Source organism: Alexandromys fortis, unplaced genomic scaffold, assembly GCF_014885135.2.
Source record: "Alexandromys fortis isolate MF-2015 unplaced genomic scaffold, M_Fortis_MF-2015_v1.1 scaffold_20, whole genome shotgun sequence".
NCBI classification, from domain to species: Eukaryota; Metazoa; Chordata; class Mammalia; order Rodentia; family Cricetidae; genus Alexandromys; species Alexandromys fortis.
Genome location: NW_026067903.1, coordinates 5,846,042 through 5,863,449, shown reverse-complemented (window position 1 = coordinate 5,863,449; position 17,408 = coordinate 5,846,042). Strand labels below are relative to the sequence as shown.

Genomic DNA, 17,408 nt, shown 5'->3' with positions numbered 1-17,408 from the left:
GAGCAGTCAGCCAAAGCTTACTTAGAACTGGCCCAGGTGTCCGACACACAGCGAATAGACTTGTGTTCTTTGTGCTCAACAAGAAGAAAAGTGAGACCGCTGGCCTGGTAGCACAGGTCTGTAGCACCTACTTTTCTAGAATCTGAAGCAGAAGATGGCAAGTTCAAGCCCTGCCTAAGGTCAAGAGTGCGCTCAAGATCAGTCTGGAAACTCCCTGAAACACCACCTTAAAATGGAAAGTTAAAAAGGCACTTGAGGCCAGGCGGTGGTGGTGCACACCTTTAATCCCAGCACTCAGGAGGCAGAGACAGGTGATCTCTGTGAGTTTCAGGCCAGCCTGGTCTACAAAGAGAGTTCCAGGACAGGCTCCAAAACTACAGATAAGCTCTGTTTCGGGGGGAGAAAAAAAGATAGAAAAGAAAAAAGAAAGAAAGAAAAGAACACACATGAAAGACCCTAGACTCAGTCTTTAGCACCAAAACCCTAATTTTTTAAGTAGAAAACTGAGGTTGGGATTGTAGCTCAGCTGTGCAGTTCTTGCCTAACAAGTCCAAAGTCCTGGGTTTGACACCAGTACCACAGAAAGAAGTAGAGAAAAGAGAAATAAATACAGAAAAATAAAATTATATTTCTAGAGATGAAAACAGTGTGAGATGAAAAATGTATCAGATGTAAATATTACAAAAGATTAACCGTAGAAGGTGTGCCAGTACAACCTATCTAAAATGTAACACACAAAACCCCCAAATCCTAAAGATCAGCTAGAAGCCAACTTCATTTGTTATCTACTACATGGCTATTCAGAGCTTCTAAAATGGGGTGGAGAAGGACAAGACGGGAAGCACTTCTAAAGAAATAAAACTTACGTTGAACTTAATGAAAACTATTAGCCCCACAGAGCCAAGAAAATCTTCAACAAATGCCTAAAGGCCTCAAATAATTTTTCATCTTTTAAAAAACAAAACCCCCTAAAACACAAACAGCAAAATATATCCTAAAGAAGTGAAACCAATAATAAAAATTCAAGCAGAAATAAGCCTAGTGCATGAGAGGTTGAGGCAGGGGTCTTCAAGGACAGCTTGGAAAACAAAACTCATCAAGAGAAAAACTTATAAATACCAAGAAATGAGAAAGGCCTTGTCACCACAGATACTGTAAATACTCAAAAGACAGTAAGGAAATCTGAGAAATAATTTTGTTAATACATTTGACTACTTAAATGAAATAGCTAAATTCTTTTAAAGGTGTAGTCACCAAAGCTCATCCAAACGTGAGGGGGGAAGCTACACCTAAATAGCCAGATAGCCTAGATATTTACATTGTATTTTAAGAGGTCTGCAAAAGAAAACCTCAGACCCAGATAACTGCAATGGTACCAATTCTGTATAAACTATTCCAAAATGTCAACATGGACTGAGACCAGTCTGACTCCAGAGGCAAAAGCAAAGTCATTATAGGAAAATAGAACAGTCGTAACCCTCCTGACCAAAGATACTAAACTCCTAAAAAAAATTTTAGTCAAACAATTCCAACAATACACACAAAGGATAATAATATATGATGACCAAGCAAGAATTGTGAGACTATTAACTTATATTAACTACCCTCACTAAAAAAAAAATCTCAAAACACACAAAACTTAAAAACTCTCATCAAGTGTCACGTTCACCCTCGTCCCGGAAGGAACAACGCGACCGCCGGAGCTCTTCTTGCTGCAGTTTATTCCAGGACTTTTTTCACTTTCTCTCTCTCTTCCCCTCTCTCTCCTTCCTCTCCTTCTCTCTCTTTCATTTGACCTCTCTCTCTCTCTCTCTGGGCAAACCCTCTCCCAGCCCTTAAGTAGGCACGGGCTGCCAACCCCGAACTGCCAGGTGGGCACTGCCCATAGGCCCACGCATATGCAGGCAGCTGATGATCATTGTGTGATCAGGCATAAGTCAGGTCTTAGCCATCTCAGGAGTTGATTATACATCTCCATCAGGTGTGATTCCATGCAGCTCGCTACAATCAAGCCAAACACAAAAAAGAGCTTCATCAATCTGAAAAGAGCTAACGATCCCACAGGTAACTAACAGGAGCAAGAAGTGAGAATGAAGAAGGAATGATATTGGGCTGGAGAGATGGCTCAGAGGTTAAGAGCATTGCCTGCTCTTCCAAAGGTCCTGAGTTCAATTCCCAGCAACCACATGGTGGCTCACAACCATCTGAAATGAGATCTGATGCCCTCTTCTGGCTGCAGGCAGACACACAGACAGAATATTGTATACATAATAAATAAATATTTAAAAAAAAGAAGGAATGATATTAAAAGGGGGAGGGTCCTAATGCCATGAAGAATTCTATTTATCAAGTTAAGTAAGAGAGAACTGATATTTTTTAGTTGTGTTTCCTACCAAGCACAGGTGTTTTTCACTGCAAGTCTACTATGTTCTTCAAGAATGCTTTTCCAGCAGTCTAAAGTCCTTAAAAGTTTGTTCTTCAAGCATTTTGCCATTGTTGTTGCTCTTTGCAGTGTTTGGACTATTTCAAAAGTTGTAGTTTTTAAGTTGCAGTTTTCAAAAAGCCACAACATACAAAGGTGCACATCAATCAGAGGAAAATGTACATGGAAGTTTCTGTCCTGCTTGGTTCCCCCAACCATTCAGTCCCAAATAAACACACAGAGGTTTATATTAATTATAAACTGTTTGGACTATTGCTCAGGCCTATTACTAATTAGCACTTACAATTTAAATTAGCCCATGATTCTTATCTATGTTTAGCCTCATGGCTTGGTACCTTTTCTCAGTAAGGCATTCTCATCTTGCTTCCTGTGTCTGGCTTGCAACTGCATCTCTGCCTTTCCTCTTCCCAAAATTTTCCTAGTCTTTGCCCTGCTTATACTTTTTGCCTAGCTACTGGTCAATCAGCATTTTATTAACTAAATACGAGTCACAAATCTTTACAGTGTACAAGAGCATTATCCCACCGCAGGCAAACATTGTAAAAGTGTAAGATGCGGCTGTTTGCCAGACAGTCCCCGGGCAGAGCAGAACTGACAATGTTCTAGGTGAGTCTGGGACACAGACTGAAGCACATACACTTGGTGACTGTCTCAAAAATAAAACACCCAAACAAAAAGAAAAAAAAATCATGAGTTTTCTAAAGGAAACAGTCTTAGGTGGCACTGAGTTGGGAGACTGCTATCATCCTTCAGACAGCCAAAACTACTATCAAAATACCCAAACAATCTTACAGATAACATATAACCTCTACTCCTGATAACGCTTCCCCTTCCTACCATCACTTCCCTTTCCTACCATCGAGAACATCTAACTCTGCTGAGTAGTGCACACGCCTTTAATCCCAGCACAGGCAGAGGCAGGTGGCCAATCTCTGTGAGTTTGAGGCCAGCCTGGTCTACAAGAGCTAGTTCAGGACAGGCTACAAAGCGACAGAGAAACCCTGTCTCGAAAAATTAAATAACAACAACAACAACAAAAAAATCTAAGTCCAATCAAATACTTCAATCATACCTCACAGTGAAACATCTAAGGTACCTCTACCTTAGTAACCAGGATCAGGATAAGACATGATGCTTTTTTGTTTTGTTTTGTTTTTGTTTTTTCGAGACAGGGTTTCTCTGTAGTTTTTGGTGCCTGTCCTGGAACTAGCTCTTATAGACCAGGCTAGCCTCGAACTCACAGAGATCCGGCTGCCTCTGCCTCCCGAGTGCTGGGATTAAAGGCGTGCGCCACCACCGCCAGGCTAAGATGCCTTTTTTTATTGTGTGTTACCACCGCCAGGCTAAGATGCCTTTTTTTATTGTGTGTATCTAACATTGTTCTCAAACTCTAGCCAATACAATAATTCAGACAAAAATACAGAATAATGTTAGGTTGAAAAACTACCTACAATGCTATTTAATCACGTTGTTCCTATAAAAATTGTCAGTTTCATACAGCACAACTTAATATATGTATGCATGTATGTTTTATGATCTACCTCCCAAAACAGAAGCACAAAGATGAAATATTAATGAACATACAATTGTTACACATAGGGCTTTTGAAGAATAACAACAAAGCTAGAAAAACAAGAGTTACAGATTTGACAGATAAATTAAAAATAGAAAAATAAAAATTCCAATACAAAGAGAAGCTTGAAAAAACACTGTCCTTAATTAAGCATTCATTTAAATTAAAAAGAAAAATTCAATCATCATTGGAGAAAATAACAAAAGACACAATTAAACAGAAATAGAAATATTTGCCAGGCAGTGGTGGCACACACCTTTAATCCCAGCACTCGGGAGGCAGAGACAGACAGATCTCTGTGAGTTCGAGGTCAGCCTGGTCAACAGAGTGAGTTCCAGGACAGCAGGACAGTCAGGGTTATACAGAGAAACCCAATCTCAAAAACCAAAAAAAGAAATAGCCAGCAAATGTATCAAGTGGCCAGCCTTACTATAGTAACTGTTTCACAATGAGACAATGATGTGGGGGGGGGGGGCAATAGCAAAAATGTGGAAGTGGCTGCCCTCACACAGTATGATGAAACAATCCTTTTCCTCATAGGCAATCTGGCAATATCTACTTTAGAAGTAGGAAGCAGAGGGGCTGGAGAGATGGTTCAGAGGTTAAGAGTACTGGTTGCTCTTCCAGAGGACCTGGATTGGTTTCTAGAAGCCACGGCTCACAATCATCTGTAACTTAAGTTCCTGGTGTTCTGATGCTCTTGTTTAGCTGCTGTGGACACCAGGCACACAAGTGGTACTGACACACACTCAGGTAAAACACTTATATGCATAAAATAAATCTTTTAAAAAATGAAAAAGCCAGCTAGCAGAGGAACATGCCTTTAATCCCAGCATTCAGAAGGCAGAGACAGGAGGATCTCTATGAGTTTGAGGCCAGCTTCATCTACTGGGTTCCAAAATAGCCAGGGTAGTTATACAGAGAAACCCTGTCTCAAATAAACTAAACACTACCACCCACCCCCTAAAAAAAGAAAAGAAAAAGAAAGAGGGAGGGAAAGGAGGGAATGGGAGAGGAGGGGAGGGGAGGGGAGGGGAAGGAAGAGGACGGGAAGGGAGGGGAGGAGAAAAGGAGGGACAGACAGTAGAGTTGGAAATGCTTATGAAAAGGAAACCATTTTTTTACCACTTATTAAACTTTATTTGATGATTTGTTTCTACTCTTACAATCAATATGAATTTTTGTTTAGTTAAAAAAATACCCTCAAAGTCGATCTGTAAGTCATATGCATAGAAAGCACTCATACAGTCAGCGAAGGCTGCTTGTTAGCCAATACTCCTGCTTGGTAACTGCTGTGTTTACTGAGTTCTTGCTTCCTGTCAATCAAGGTGCTGTCTACATTGCAGGCCTCATCACATTTAATCCTAGCATGGATGACAGCTTCCCTCTTTGTTCCGTTTCTGTCTAGCCTTGGCTGCAGTCTACCTGTGGCCTAAGTACTGCAGCCTTAAAGATAAGCAACACAGCCTTAAAATAGTGAAAATCAGGTGTGTAAAAAGGTTTTCACTTCAGAAGTACTTTCTCTTCATTCTGGTTCACCTTTAAGTCACTGTTTTATGACTTCTCTCAGAGCTAGTTTAGATTCAGATGTGCCCAGGTCTCCCAGGCAGCTACTCCAAAGGGGTGCTGCTGAGGGGTGGAGAAAACTGAGAGAGGGGACCTATGTTCTGCACATGTGTTGAACAACTTTGCCACAGCCTCCCACCAAGCTTTGCCACAAACCTAAAAGCAATGGGTCTAAGTGGCCATGGACCAAAATCTCCAACATATGAGCCAAAATCAACCTTTCCTCTCTATAATTTGGTTATTTCGAGTATTTGTTCGAGTAACACAAATTTACATCTACCAAGGAAGAACTCAACATATGCACACACTGAGGGCAAAAGTCTTGCTATGCCAGCTCAGGCTAGCTTCCAATTCGTGAACCTCCTACCCTCAGCCTCCTTAGTGCTTAGATTATAGACATGCCCCACCGTGTCTGGCTGTGCTGAACCCTTTTAAACCACTAGGACTAGCAGTGATAACACGACCTAACCCGAGAAGCCCATGATACTGTGCAACTAAAAATACACCCAGATGCAGTCAGGAAGGAAGTGACAATATTCAGAAATGTTCCATTTATAAGACTCTCTTAGGATTCCATTAAAACTGGATTGAGTTCCCAGACTATATCTTCCTTCTCATATCTCCTCTGGCATGACTTCCTCAATAACCTACACATAGGCCCAGGCAACAGCCCAGGCAAAGCCCTAAGTAGCACCAAAGTAACTCCCTCTGTCTAGAAAGTACAGCTGCCTGCTGGGAGTGCTAACCACAATTCCACTAAGACAAAGTAACTCTACATCAAGGACATAACCACTACTACTACCCTGGCCTGCTGGGGTGCTGACCACTCCCCCACTTCCCACTTACTAACCAGAAAGCAGCACTTCAGAGGAACACAGATCTCTAATTCATAGCAGCGTCTTAAAAGTGGTCCAGTCTTACCTGAGTGCTGCTTGAAAGTCCCCCACTGCACCAAATCACTTTTGGAATGACTCATTGCATCTCTTAAGTTCTCTACAAACGCAGGTAAGATTTGCAAGACTCCTGTGCCATAACTACTGCCCCCTAAAAACTTCTGCTTCCTATTTATCATTTCTCAAAAAGGAAAACTCAGGTCAGACTCTTACCTTATCTTCCATACAAACTGCTCACACTGACGCATCAGTAGTTACCTTCTACACAAACTGCTCACACTGACGCATCAGTAGTTACCTTCTACACAAACTGCTCACACTGTCGAATCAGTAGTTACCTTACACAACTTCCCAAACTTTACTACAGAGACAGTTTTTAGCTAGTGCATTCTTTGACACAGACATAGTAATATAACCATATAGAAAATTAGTTTTTAAGAGCAGACCTGCCAAGGCTGTAGAGACGACTCAGCAGTTAAAAGGCACACTGCTCTCTCTGTAAAGGACCAGGTTTAGGTCCCAGTTCCCACCTCAGGTGGGTCACAACTGTAATTCCAGCTCCAAGGGATATGATACCCTAAGGTCTCAGTAATCTGTATGCACATGGTGCACAAAAACTCTTGCAGGCACTCTTGCCTCTCTGGTCCCCCATCCCTAGTCCACTTTACTCTCTTCTCTTTCTCAGTCTCTTTCAATTTTTTGTTTTTGTTTTGTTTTTTGAGAGAGTTAGATAATGTCTCATTATGTAGCCATGGTTGGCCCAGAACTCACTATGTAGACGAGGCTGGGCTTGACTTGTGGTAATCTTTATCCCTACATGGTGTACACCACCATGTCCAACTCAAAAACTTTGCTCATCAAAGAAAATAATAAAAGAATGACTAGGAAACATGTGCAATGAGAGACCATATTTGCAATTCAGATAAAAAGTTAATACTCAAAATATGTAGAAACTGTAACTCAACAACAAAAAATCCTGGCCAAAGTTCAGGCAAATGACTTAACTAGACATTTTTCAGAGAATACGTATAAATGGCCAACAGGCACATTAAAAGACGCTCAACATCTCTAATCTTCAGAGAAATAAAAACCAAAACCACAATGGCCTATTATCTCATACTCTCTAAGATGGCTACTATCCAAAAATGAATGAATAAGTGAATGAATGAATGAATGAATGAATGAATGAATGTGTTAGCATGGCTGTGTTGAAATTAGAGCCTCTGTATGCTACTGATGTGGTTGTAAAATAGTGTGGCTACTAAAAAAAATATCTTCTGCTGAAAAAAAATTAAAAATAAAACTACCACACAATGCAGTTTTGGGTACTCAAAGAATTGAAAGAAAATTCTTGAAGAGGTATTTACACACCTATATTCATGGTATCATTCATAAAACCCAAGAGGCAGAAGCAGCCCAAGTGTCAATGGATGAGTGGATAGATGAAAATGAGGCCATGTATCTATAAAAGAATGTTATTCTGCCTTACACGTAAAGAAATCATGGGTTAGAAAGACAGCTCAGTGTCTGGAAAGTGCAAACATAAGGACCTGATATGACTGTTAACACCCAAGCAAACAGCCAGGCAGGGCAGAACATGCTTCAATCCCAGCTCAAAAGAAGTAGAGACAGGCCTCATCTAATAAACAAGGTTCAGGACCCAATGAGAAATCCTGTCTCAAAAAACAAGGTGGGGAGCCAGGCACAGTGGTGCACACTTTTGATTCCAGCACTCAGGAGGCAGAAGCAGGTAGATCTCTGTGAGTTTGAGGCCACCCTGGTGTACATACTGAGTTCAGGATAGCCAGAGCTACATAGTGAGACCAATAATAAAGTTGTCACCTAACTTCTACATCCACACATACATATGTGCCCCTCCATATCTGTATATAGATATACACAGTTCAAGAAACGGGTGAGGCTGGTGAGGGAAATGGTGAGCGTAGGAAAGGTAAACTATTGTGTATTTTCTCTTATATGTGGACTCTGAATTGAAATATGTATATGTGACACAAAAGTAGAGGGGGGAAACAAGCTTAGTGTGGGGAGGAGGAACAGACAGGGTTGTAGAGGAGTAAATATTAACAAAGTACCATGACATCTGTGTGTGAAAATGTCATACCGAAACCCATTATTCTCTACACTAAAAACTCATTAACTAAAGTAATAAACCAGGCTAAGGATGGCCTAATACAAATATAATCCCTGTACTAAGGAGGTTGAGGCAAGGAGATTGTTGAGTTCGAATCCAGTGTGGGGTATAAAGATTCTGTTTACTAAAAGTAAAAAACAGCCACACATGATGGCACACGTCTAGAATCATAGCTACTCTGTTTGGAATGCTGACATAGCAAGGTGCCAAGTTCAAGGCTTGCTTAAGCTACCTAGCAAACTCAACACAGTCAACTGAGGGAAACCCTGCCATAGACAAAATAAAAGTTAAAAAGAACCTTAATCCCAGCACTCGGGAGGCAGAGGCAGGCGGATCTCTGGGAGTTCGAGACCAGCCTGGTCTACAGAGCTGGTTCCAGGACAGGCTCCAAAGCCACAGAGAAACCCTGTCTCGAAAAACCAAAAAAAAAAAAAAAAAAAAAAAAAAAAGATATAGCTCAGTGACATGGTATGGGACAATTGTCTGTATTCTGTCAATTACATTTTAAATAAACGCTGATTGATCAGTAGCCAGGCAGGCGTATAGGTGGGACAACCAGACAGGAAGTAGAGGTGGGTCAAGGACAACAGGAGAATTCTGGGAAGAAGAAAGCTCTCTCTGCAGTCCTGGGCCAGCCACAGAAGAAGCAAGATGTGACTGCCTCGCTGAATAAGGTACCAAGCCACGTGGCTAGCATAGACAAGGATAATAATATAAGTTATAAGAGTTAATAAGAAACCTGAGCGAATGGGCCAATCAGTTTATAGTTAATGTAGACCTCTGTGTGATTTCTTTGGGACTTAACGACTGCGGGACCTAGCAGGACAGAAACCTCAGACAACAGTGACAGAGCACTTAACCAGCATATACATGGCCCTGGTTTCAATCTCTAGTATTGAAAGAAATGAGAAACTGTGATAGTGCCTGCCTATGGACCCAGCATTGTAGTCTTGGAAAGGAAGCAGTTGAGTTTGAGGCCAGCCTGGCCCACACAGGGAGAAAATGAAAATTCCAACACATGGTGCAACATAAGCTTTACAGACTTATTTCAAGTAAAATAAAAGAGGTCAAAAACGACAATGCTGGGGGAGTTCACTTATATATATAGCGTCTATCATCAAATTCAGACACCGTGGCTGGGGAGGGGGCAGTAGTGGATGTTGAAATAGGAGTGGTAGGGCTGCGTCCCCGGCACCAGGCCGCCCGCATGGCTAGCTTATGCCCAGAAATAATTACACGGAAACTGTATTCTTTCAAACACTGCCTGGCCCGGCTAGTTCCAGTTTCTTATTGGCTAGCTCTTACATATTGTTCTAACCCATTTCTAATATTCTGTGTAGCCCACGAGCTAGCTTACCAGGGAGGATCTTAACCTGCGTCTGTCTGGAGCGGGAGAATCATGGCGACTCCTCCACTAAGCTTCTTTCTCCCAGAATTCTCTTCTGTTTTCTCCACCCACCTAAGGGTGGGCCTTATCAAGGGGCCTAGGCAGTTTCTTTATTAATAACCAATGAAATCAACAGATAAGATACAAGACCCACCTCCATCAAGTGGAGAGAAATGGGAATTGTTTATAGGCACAGGGGTTCCAATTCTGCATAATGAAAGCATTCTGGAGACCTACTGCACAGCATGTGAACATACTTAGCGTGACTATTTGAACACCTCTACAGTGATTAATATGGTAAATCCTGTGAGTTTTATCGCAGTTTTAAAAAGATAATGCAGGTTCTACACTCTTATCATGACAGACATATCAAGGGTCCTCTCTTCGGCCTTAGACATTTTTCAGACCTTTGCCCTATGTGTTGAATGCAGCAGAATGAAACAAATCAAAGTTTCTCAAATGCCTTTGGAAGAAAAACCAAAATACTAGAGGTATGCTTCTTCTGAATCCCTTGGATTCAGACTGAAGTCTCAAAGAGACTCCCTTCTCTATCAAAAGCAAAATCTTCCTGGGCATGGTGGCACCTGTTTTCAATCCTAGCACTTAGGAGGCTGAAGCAGGAGAATAAGGAGTTGGAGGCCACCTGGGCAACATAGTTAAGACTCTGTCTCAAACTAAAACAATGAACAACAAACACATTCTACTCAGCCTTTGGATTCTCTTCAGTACCAACTTCTGGGAATACTGCCCAGGTCTAGAACAACCTGTCCCACCAATCAAGAGCTATGGAGTACTTACAGAATGCAATATTGCTTAACCCAAGCAACAATATTAGGCTCCTAACTCATCATATACAACAGGCAGTAGCTACCAAAAGCAAACATTCAATATCCTAACTATCCACTAATAAGAAAGTTTCCTTGTAAGAATTCTGATGATCCAGAATTGTCTTTGAGCATTTTAATATTTACCAAGTCGACAGAATATGACTTTTCTGAGGGGAGGGAGTGGAGGGGTTGAAACAGGGTTTCTCTGCATAGCCCTGGCTGTCCTGGAACTCGCTCTGCAGACCAGGCTGGCCGTGAACTCACATACATTTGCCATCCTCTGCCTACCTAGTGCTGGTGTTAAAAGGTGTGAGCCACCACCATCCAGCTTACAATATGACTATTTAGGGCTAGAGAGAAGGCTCAGAGATTAAAAACTCAGAGATTCTTCTAGAGGTCCTGAGTTCAATTCCCAGCAACCACATGGCGGCTTCCAACCATCTATAATGATATCTGGTGCCCTCTTTTGGTATGCAGGCAAAATTCTATATACACAATAAACAAATAAATCTTTAAAAAAATATGTATGACTATTTTAAACCAAGGAATTAGCTGAGTATGGTAGTACACATCTTTAATCCAAGCACTAATCTCCTGTAGTTCAAGGCCAGTCTGCTCTACCGAGTTCCAGGATAGTCAGGGGGAGATCCAGTCTTAGAAAATAAAATAAAATAACCAAGCAACTGGTCCTGCATGGGGCATGTTTACTCTGTCTCTAGTCACACCTTCATGCACGAATGCTCACTGTAAACTAAGAGGTTTGCTCAGGGAACCAATGGCTTACATGGGATCTTGGCCTCACCATTTATCAGCTGTTACCCCGAGTACTAAGCCAGTCTCACCATTTTGAGGATCTAAAAATCTTAAAAGTCCTCAAGTTATGGTAATTATAGTTCATTATTTGTTTTTAAGATTTATTTACTTTTAATTATGCGTTTGCTGTGCATCTGTTTGGGATAGTGTCATGTGAGGGCAGGTTCTTTCAAGAGCCCAGAAGAGGGCATCAGATCTCCCAGAACATGAGTTAGAGAAAGTTGTCAGCCTCCCAAGTGGGTGTTGGAAGCCTAATGTGAGTCTAAACAAGCAGTACACATTCTTCATACTGAGCTGTCTCTCCAGCCCCAGAAGTGTGATGGTTTAGGTAAGGATACACAAATCACTTTAGTTATAAACTGAAGCAGTTATGTGGGAAGAGAAAGATGGTGTCACCCAATATCCTACTGTAACAGATTTCCTAAGGACAACTACACCTAAATTGAGGTTTTTACCTACTCTTGACTCTAAACTCCAGGTCATCCAGGTCACAGGTTAAAAAAAGTAGAAGGTGAGATCATTTCAGGCAAATCTTCATTCAAAACTATGTTCGTATTGCAGATGCCTCACACAAAATCCAGTCTGGGTGAAGGAGGGCGGCAGGGAACCACTGCAATAACTGACACAAAGGCATGAAATAAACAAGCAATGAACAGACAACGCACGGTCAAAGGGAGCAGGACCGCACAGAAACGGCAAAACTTGGGAGTGCTCTGAGCTGGACAAAGGATGGGGTCACAGCCATTGGCACCACCTGGTAAAAGATCAAAAATGAGTCCAATGTGCCCGGGAAATAACATGGCACTAAAACAACTGGGAAACGGGAGGTGGCATAAGCTAATCCTGCCCAGGGCTTCAGTGTATGCTGCTGGCCAGACACACAGATGAAAACAGACATCCAACTGGCACAGCAGAGGAGTGACAGCTGGCTAGGACACAATGACAACCAAGAAGTACAAAGTTCATTCGTCATATGCTCGCAACAGACAAAAAGGATAATTCAGGCGCCTTGGTTTGGCAAACCAAAAAGAAATCAAGCCACAAGAAGAGAGCGTTTCTAAGATATTGAGCACCCAATAAAGACTTTTATTACTGTGCCCCCAAGAGGAGCATGTTTTATCAAGACTTCAGATAACAAATTAGATGATTTTCCATCTGCTTCCAAAGCTCGTCTCCTCAGCAGTGCCTATCAGGACTTGCTGTAAGAATTTAGAGAGGCGGAAAATACTGGAAAGAGGAAGAGACTGGTTACCAGCAAAACAAAGGGGTACTTCTTCCCACTATAGAACCCCAATGTTTCTGACTACCAAGGAGCTTTTAGAAAAAGCAATACGAGCTCATTAGTGAAGTGTTCATTCTGTACTAAGCTATTTAACAGACTCTAAATCAAAATGTAGCCATTCTACCCAAAGGATAAAATATCTCACTCTCAAAAAACATTTAAAATATAACTTTACATTAGAAAATATATATATATCTCTTAATGAATTCTATGACCCTAAGACAAATCACTAACAGGCTTTTTTTTTTAATCTCCTGTCTTCTGGCCTTTAGTCCTAAGCACTTGGTTCTTATGCTTTGTACAGAAAATACAGGAAAGTACAGGTAGCATTTTTCTGTACTTATGACACAAATATAGCTTAAAATAAAAATTTATGTATGAAACCATCATATATGGGAAAAATTAAGTCTTAATTAACACTATAAACTTGATCTTGCCTTTAACTGACAGTTAATGAAAACACAGGCAGCCTTCAGACTGAAATAAAATAGCCCAAGTTGAATTTACTAGATATATAATGGTTCCTGCTAATTTAGAGTAAAAGGCACCACACCTTCCAAAACCCACTTCACCTTGAAATGAATACATAAAATGTTCTTAAAAAAAAAATATTATTGGCAAGAGTGGGGTGGAGAGGTGGCTCAGAGTTAAGAGCACTTCCTGATCTTGCAGAAGAGCCAAGTTCAGGTCTAAACACCCAAAGCACTCAGCTCACAACAATCTGTAACTCCAGCTCCAAGGGATCTGACCCCTTCTTCTGGCATGTACCTGTCATTCATGCTGTAAACATACTTACATGCAGGCAAAACACTCATACACATAAAATAAATCTTTTAAAAAAGGCTTCTTCGCTTGTCACACCGATCTATAACTCAAGATTCCATCAAAAGTCTAAGTATACCATACATATATGTATCTCCACTCTTCGTATTTTAGTAATTTATTTTATTACAGAGACAGACAGAAACAGACAACAAGACTTTCTGTTTTCAGTTTCTAAATCTTAGTCTCAAGAAAAATCTTGACCCTAATCAAAATAAGCTGGTTATCTGTGGTAATTATAGTAACTTTATGTCTGGCAACTGTCTCAAAGTTTTTTACAAACGTTCAAGCGCAATGAAAATGCTGTCAAAGGTCCCTTTCCTCTGGACCAGCGACAACACACTTCACAAATCAGTTAAGATAGGTGTGAAGATATGATTCCTAAGCCATAAGGATGTTAAGACAGGGAATGGCTCATGTCCTGTCAAGAAAATGATCATCTACTAGTTCAAACATGATGAACTGATTAGGCAATCCAGCTTTGCCTGCAGCTTTTTAGAAGACAATGACTTTTACTTTGTCTTGGTTTTCTAGTGAAATTCTACTGCAATGCAGGAAAAAACATACAAGCATACAAAATAACCAAAGAATCACCACTAAAATTGCTGGTATATCCCTTCTTGGAAAATTCAAACTATACTACTTGACACAGACAATACTTGGGAGTATAAACAGATAAGCTGAAAGCTATCTTTACAATTTGCCCAAACTTTCTGAGGGGGAAAAAAAAAGAGACAACTCAACAACGCTCCTGTGGGGCAAACGTTATATTAATGCCACAACAGAGGCCAAAGACACTGTGTCACAATCCTGGGGGAAAATCAATTCCATTTCCCCTACTTATATACTATGATCTATATTAATAAATAAATAAATAATCCTTTTGTTTTATTTATTTGTTTGTTTTTCAAGACAGGGTTTCTCTGTGTAGCCCTGGCTGTCCTAGAACTCTCTCTGTAGAACAGGTTGGCCTTACACTCAGGGATCCCTCCCTCTGCCTCCCCAGTGCTGGGATTAAAGGTATGTTCACTACCACTCGAATTACTCTTAATATCTTAAATAACTATTTTGCCCATACAAATTATTCCTCCAGATACAGCACAGCCATAATGGCTGTCTGATTCAGGGGGGTCCGGTGGCTTGATCACTTTTCGTACTTAACACCTTGGCAGCTATTCTGCAGGCTTTGCATGTATTTATGAATATGAGAGAAGTGCATGGATACTTGTAAACAGTACATGGAGAATGAGCAAATATATTTTCAGCTGATGTCCTCATAAAGTAGTCATTTACTTAACTGTACCCCTAAAATTAGCATATAAAATGGCAATTGAAAAAATGGGCAGCTTTAGAAGGATAACACAAACTTAGACACAATTACTGCTTCAGGTCCCTGTGCTACCAGTTCAGGAGAACAGTCTTTTACTCAAAGGTTAGATGCCTACTGTGTGCCTGCACTATACAGGGCAATCAGCAGAAAAGCAGAACAAGAGCCTCCCAGGTCTCCGTGAAACACAAGAAGACATACCCATGAAGTTATAACTATAAAGGGTTTGCTCAACACACATGTCCAAACGTTGGCTACCATGGTCACCCATAACAACACTAACAGGAGATCATAAATAATTATGACACTCTCAGGCCTGACGATCTTAAAACAACATTTTTACGCTTAAAATAATATTGCCTCTGCCAAATCCTTGCTATTCTCTGATTAATGTTCGTATATTAACCAGGCTGAGGCTGTTTTGAGTAAAATGAGGAATGCAATTGTTTTTAAGGAAAATGAAGAGTAAATGGACACATTGTTGCACTGTAAAGCTAATCTGGTTTACCTCTGCAGCTGCCAATCAATAACAGTAAAAACCAAGTGACTTCATAGTCATACAGGAAGACAACTTCAAAGTTATAAGGCAAGCAATTATTTTCTGGGTAGAGAATCCCTGGTGTGCCATGAAAGATACCCTAACTAGTTTCCTTCCTTGGAGGGGTGGGGGTTGGAGGCAGTATTCACCGTGAGTGGATTAATGCATGAAGGCTTTGTGACCACTCACATTCCCCCAGGCTCATCAGAAACAGGTAGTCCAAACAAACAAAAAAAAAATCACAGTTTTGGTCTTCAAGATTACAAAGTAATTTTCTGGCCCTGTCAAAGTACCAGTTTTACTGCCTTACAATATTAGGGAAGTTTTATAAACAGGTGTGAGCCTTTAACTGTGAATTACAGGTGAAAGGTTTGCAAGCTGGGAACTGGCCATTTGTTTCTATGGGCTCACACACCAAAGAAAAAGACACGGAATCACGCGAGGGTCTTAAACAAGAAATGTAAACCGGCTTCCAGTAGCTTACTAGAGGCAAATGCTATTCTATTTAGGGCTAATAATGAAGCAAACAATCCTCATTATCGCAAAGCCATAGTGAAGAAGAAAACTAAAGAAACAGAGCCTCTTCAAAGGAAATGTCCCAGCAAATTTAAATTTTAGAAGCTGTGCATTGAAGCCTTTCCATCAGTCTCGCTATTTTCTTTTAACCACAGTATTTTAAAGTGAGCTCCGTTTTGCATGCCCAAATTAAAGCCCAACAAAGGGGAAACAAGGAAAGTGTCCCGCAATTTACCTAGCTGAAGTCACCAAGAAGCCTAAAAAGCGGGGTACCTTCTCACATAGCGGGCCAAGTGGCAAGAGCATACGAGAACTCAGGAAGTTTTGAAATGGCATTGACAGGAGGCAAGGGGAAGACAAGGGGACCGGGAGGGGAAGGAATCACAGAGCAGCAGAACCACCGCGCGCGGCCGACGCGGCGAGTTGGCTGCCGAACAGCGAGTCGCCGGCTCGGGACGGGGCTCGACCCAGCAACTTCGCGCCGGCGCCCGCCGCGGGCCTCCCTCTCCCGCCCGCAGCCCGCCGTCGGCCACCCACCTTCCTTCTCGGCCCGCGCCGCAGCCACCACGAGGGTCATCACCAGGTGCAGCGCTCCCAGGAGGCCGGTAGCCGCGCTCCGAGGACCCCCGCCGCGGCCGGCCGCGGGCTCCAGCCCGGCCCCGGAGGACGCGGAGGCGGTGGCGGCTGCTCCTCCTCCCGCCCGCTTCCCCATCCTGGCCGGCCGGGGGCCGCCGAGCTCGAGGTCCGGCGCGACCCTTCTCCGCGAGGCGACGGCAGCGGCGCGGGAGCCGTGGTCCGGGCTGTGGCCGAGATGCCGGATGAGAGAGCGGTTGTGGGCCCAGGGCTCGGGCTCCCGGCGTGGGTCCGGGTCGGTGCGTGCGTGGGAGCGAGAGTGTCAGTCACAGCCTCGGCATCGGCATCGCCTACGAAGAGCCGGAACGGAGAGGCCGCGGGTCAGGCACGGCGGGCGGCCATACTGGAAACGGGCAAGGGCCGCGGGCCCCGGTGCTGGCCTCTGAGGGGCGGGGCGCGGCGCAAGGTCCCGCCCCCTCCGTGCCAGCACCTGGGCGGCCCCGCCGGTTCGTGTGTTCGCCGTGGAGTCCGTGAGCTCCGACTCCTCGTCCTGCCCTCAGACTCCCACGGGCTTCACCGACTTGACGGGCCGGGGCGGCCAATCGCACCCTGTCACCGCTGCCTGGCCCGGGAGAAGGAGGGAGATAGACCCGGTTTGGCCAGGAGTTAAGATGGCGGCCCAAGCTTCATGGAGGC

General features: G+C 42.7%; 1 protein-coding gene across 2 annotated transcripts in view; it reads right to left on the bottom strand.

Annotated features, from left to right (window-relative positions):
• The window catches only part of Tmem131 (transmembrane protein 131), a 163,363-nt gene extending 146,254 nt beyond the window's left edge, over positions 1–17,109 (bottom strand). Inside the window, exon 1 of one of the 2 annotated variants that reach the window (XM_050134663.1) lies at positions 16,677–17,109. In XM_050134663.1, coding sequence (XP_049990620.1) covers positions 16,677–16,851 — 175 coding nt within the window. In that variant the 5' untranslated portion in view covers positions 16,852–17,109. The remainder of the gene's footprint in view (positions 1–16,676) is intronic. The other variant, XM_050134662.1, reaches the window with a different exon arrangement.
• Between the last annotated feature and the right edge of the window lie 299 nt (positions 17,110–17,408).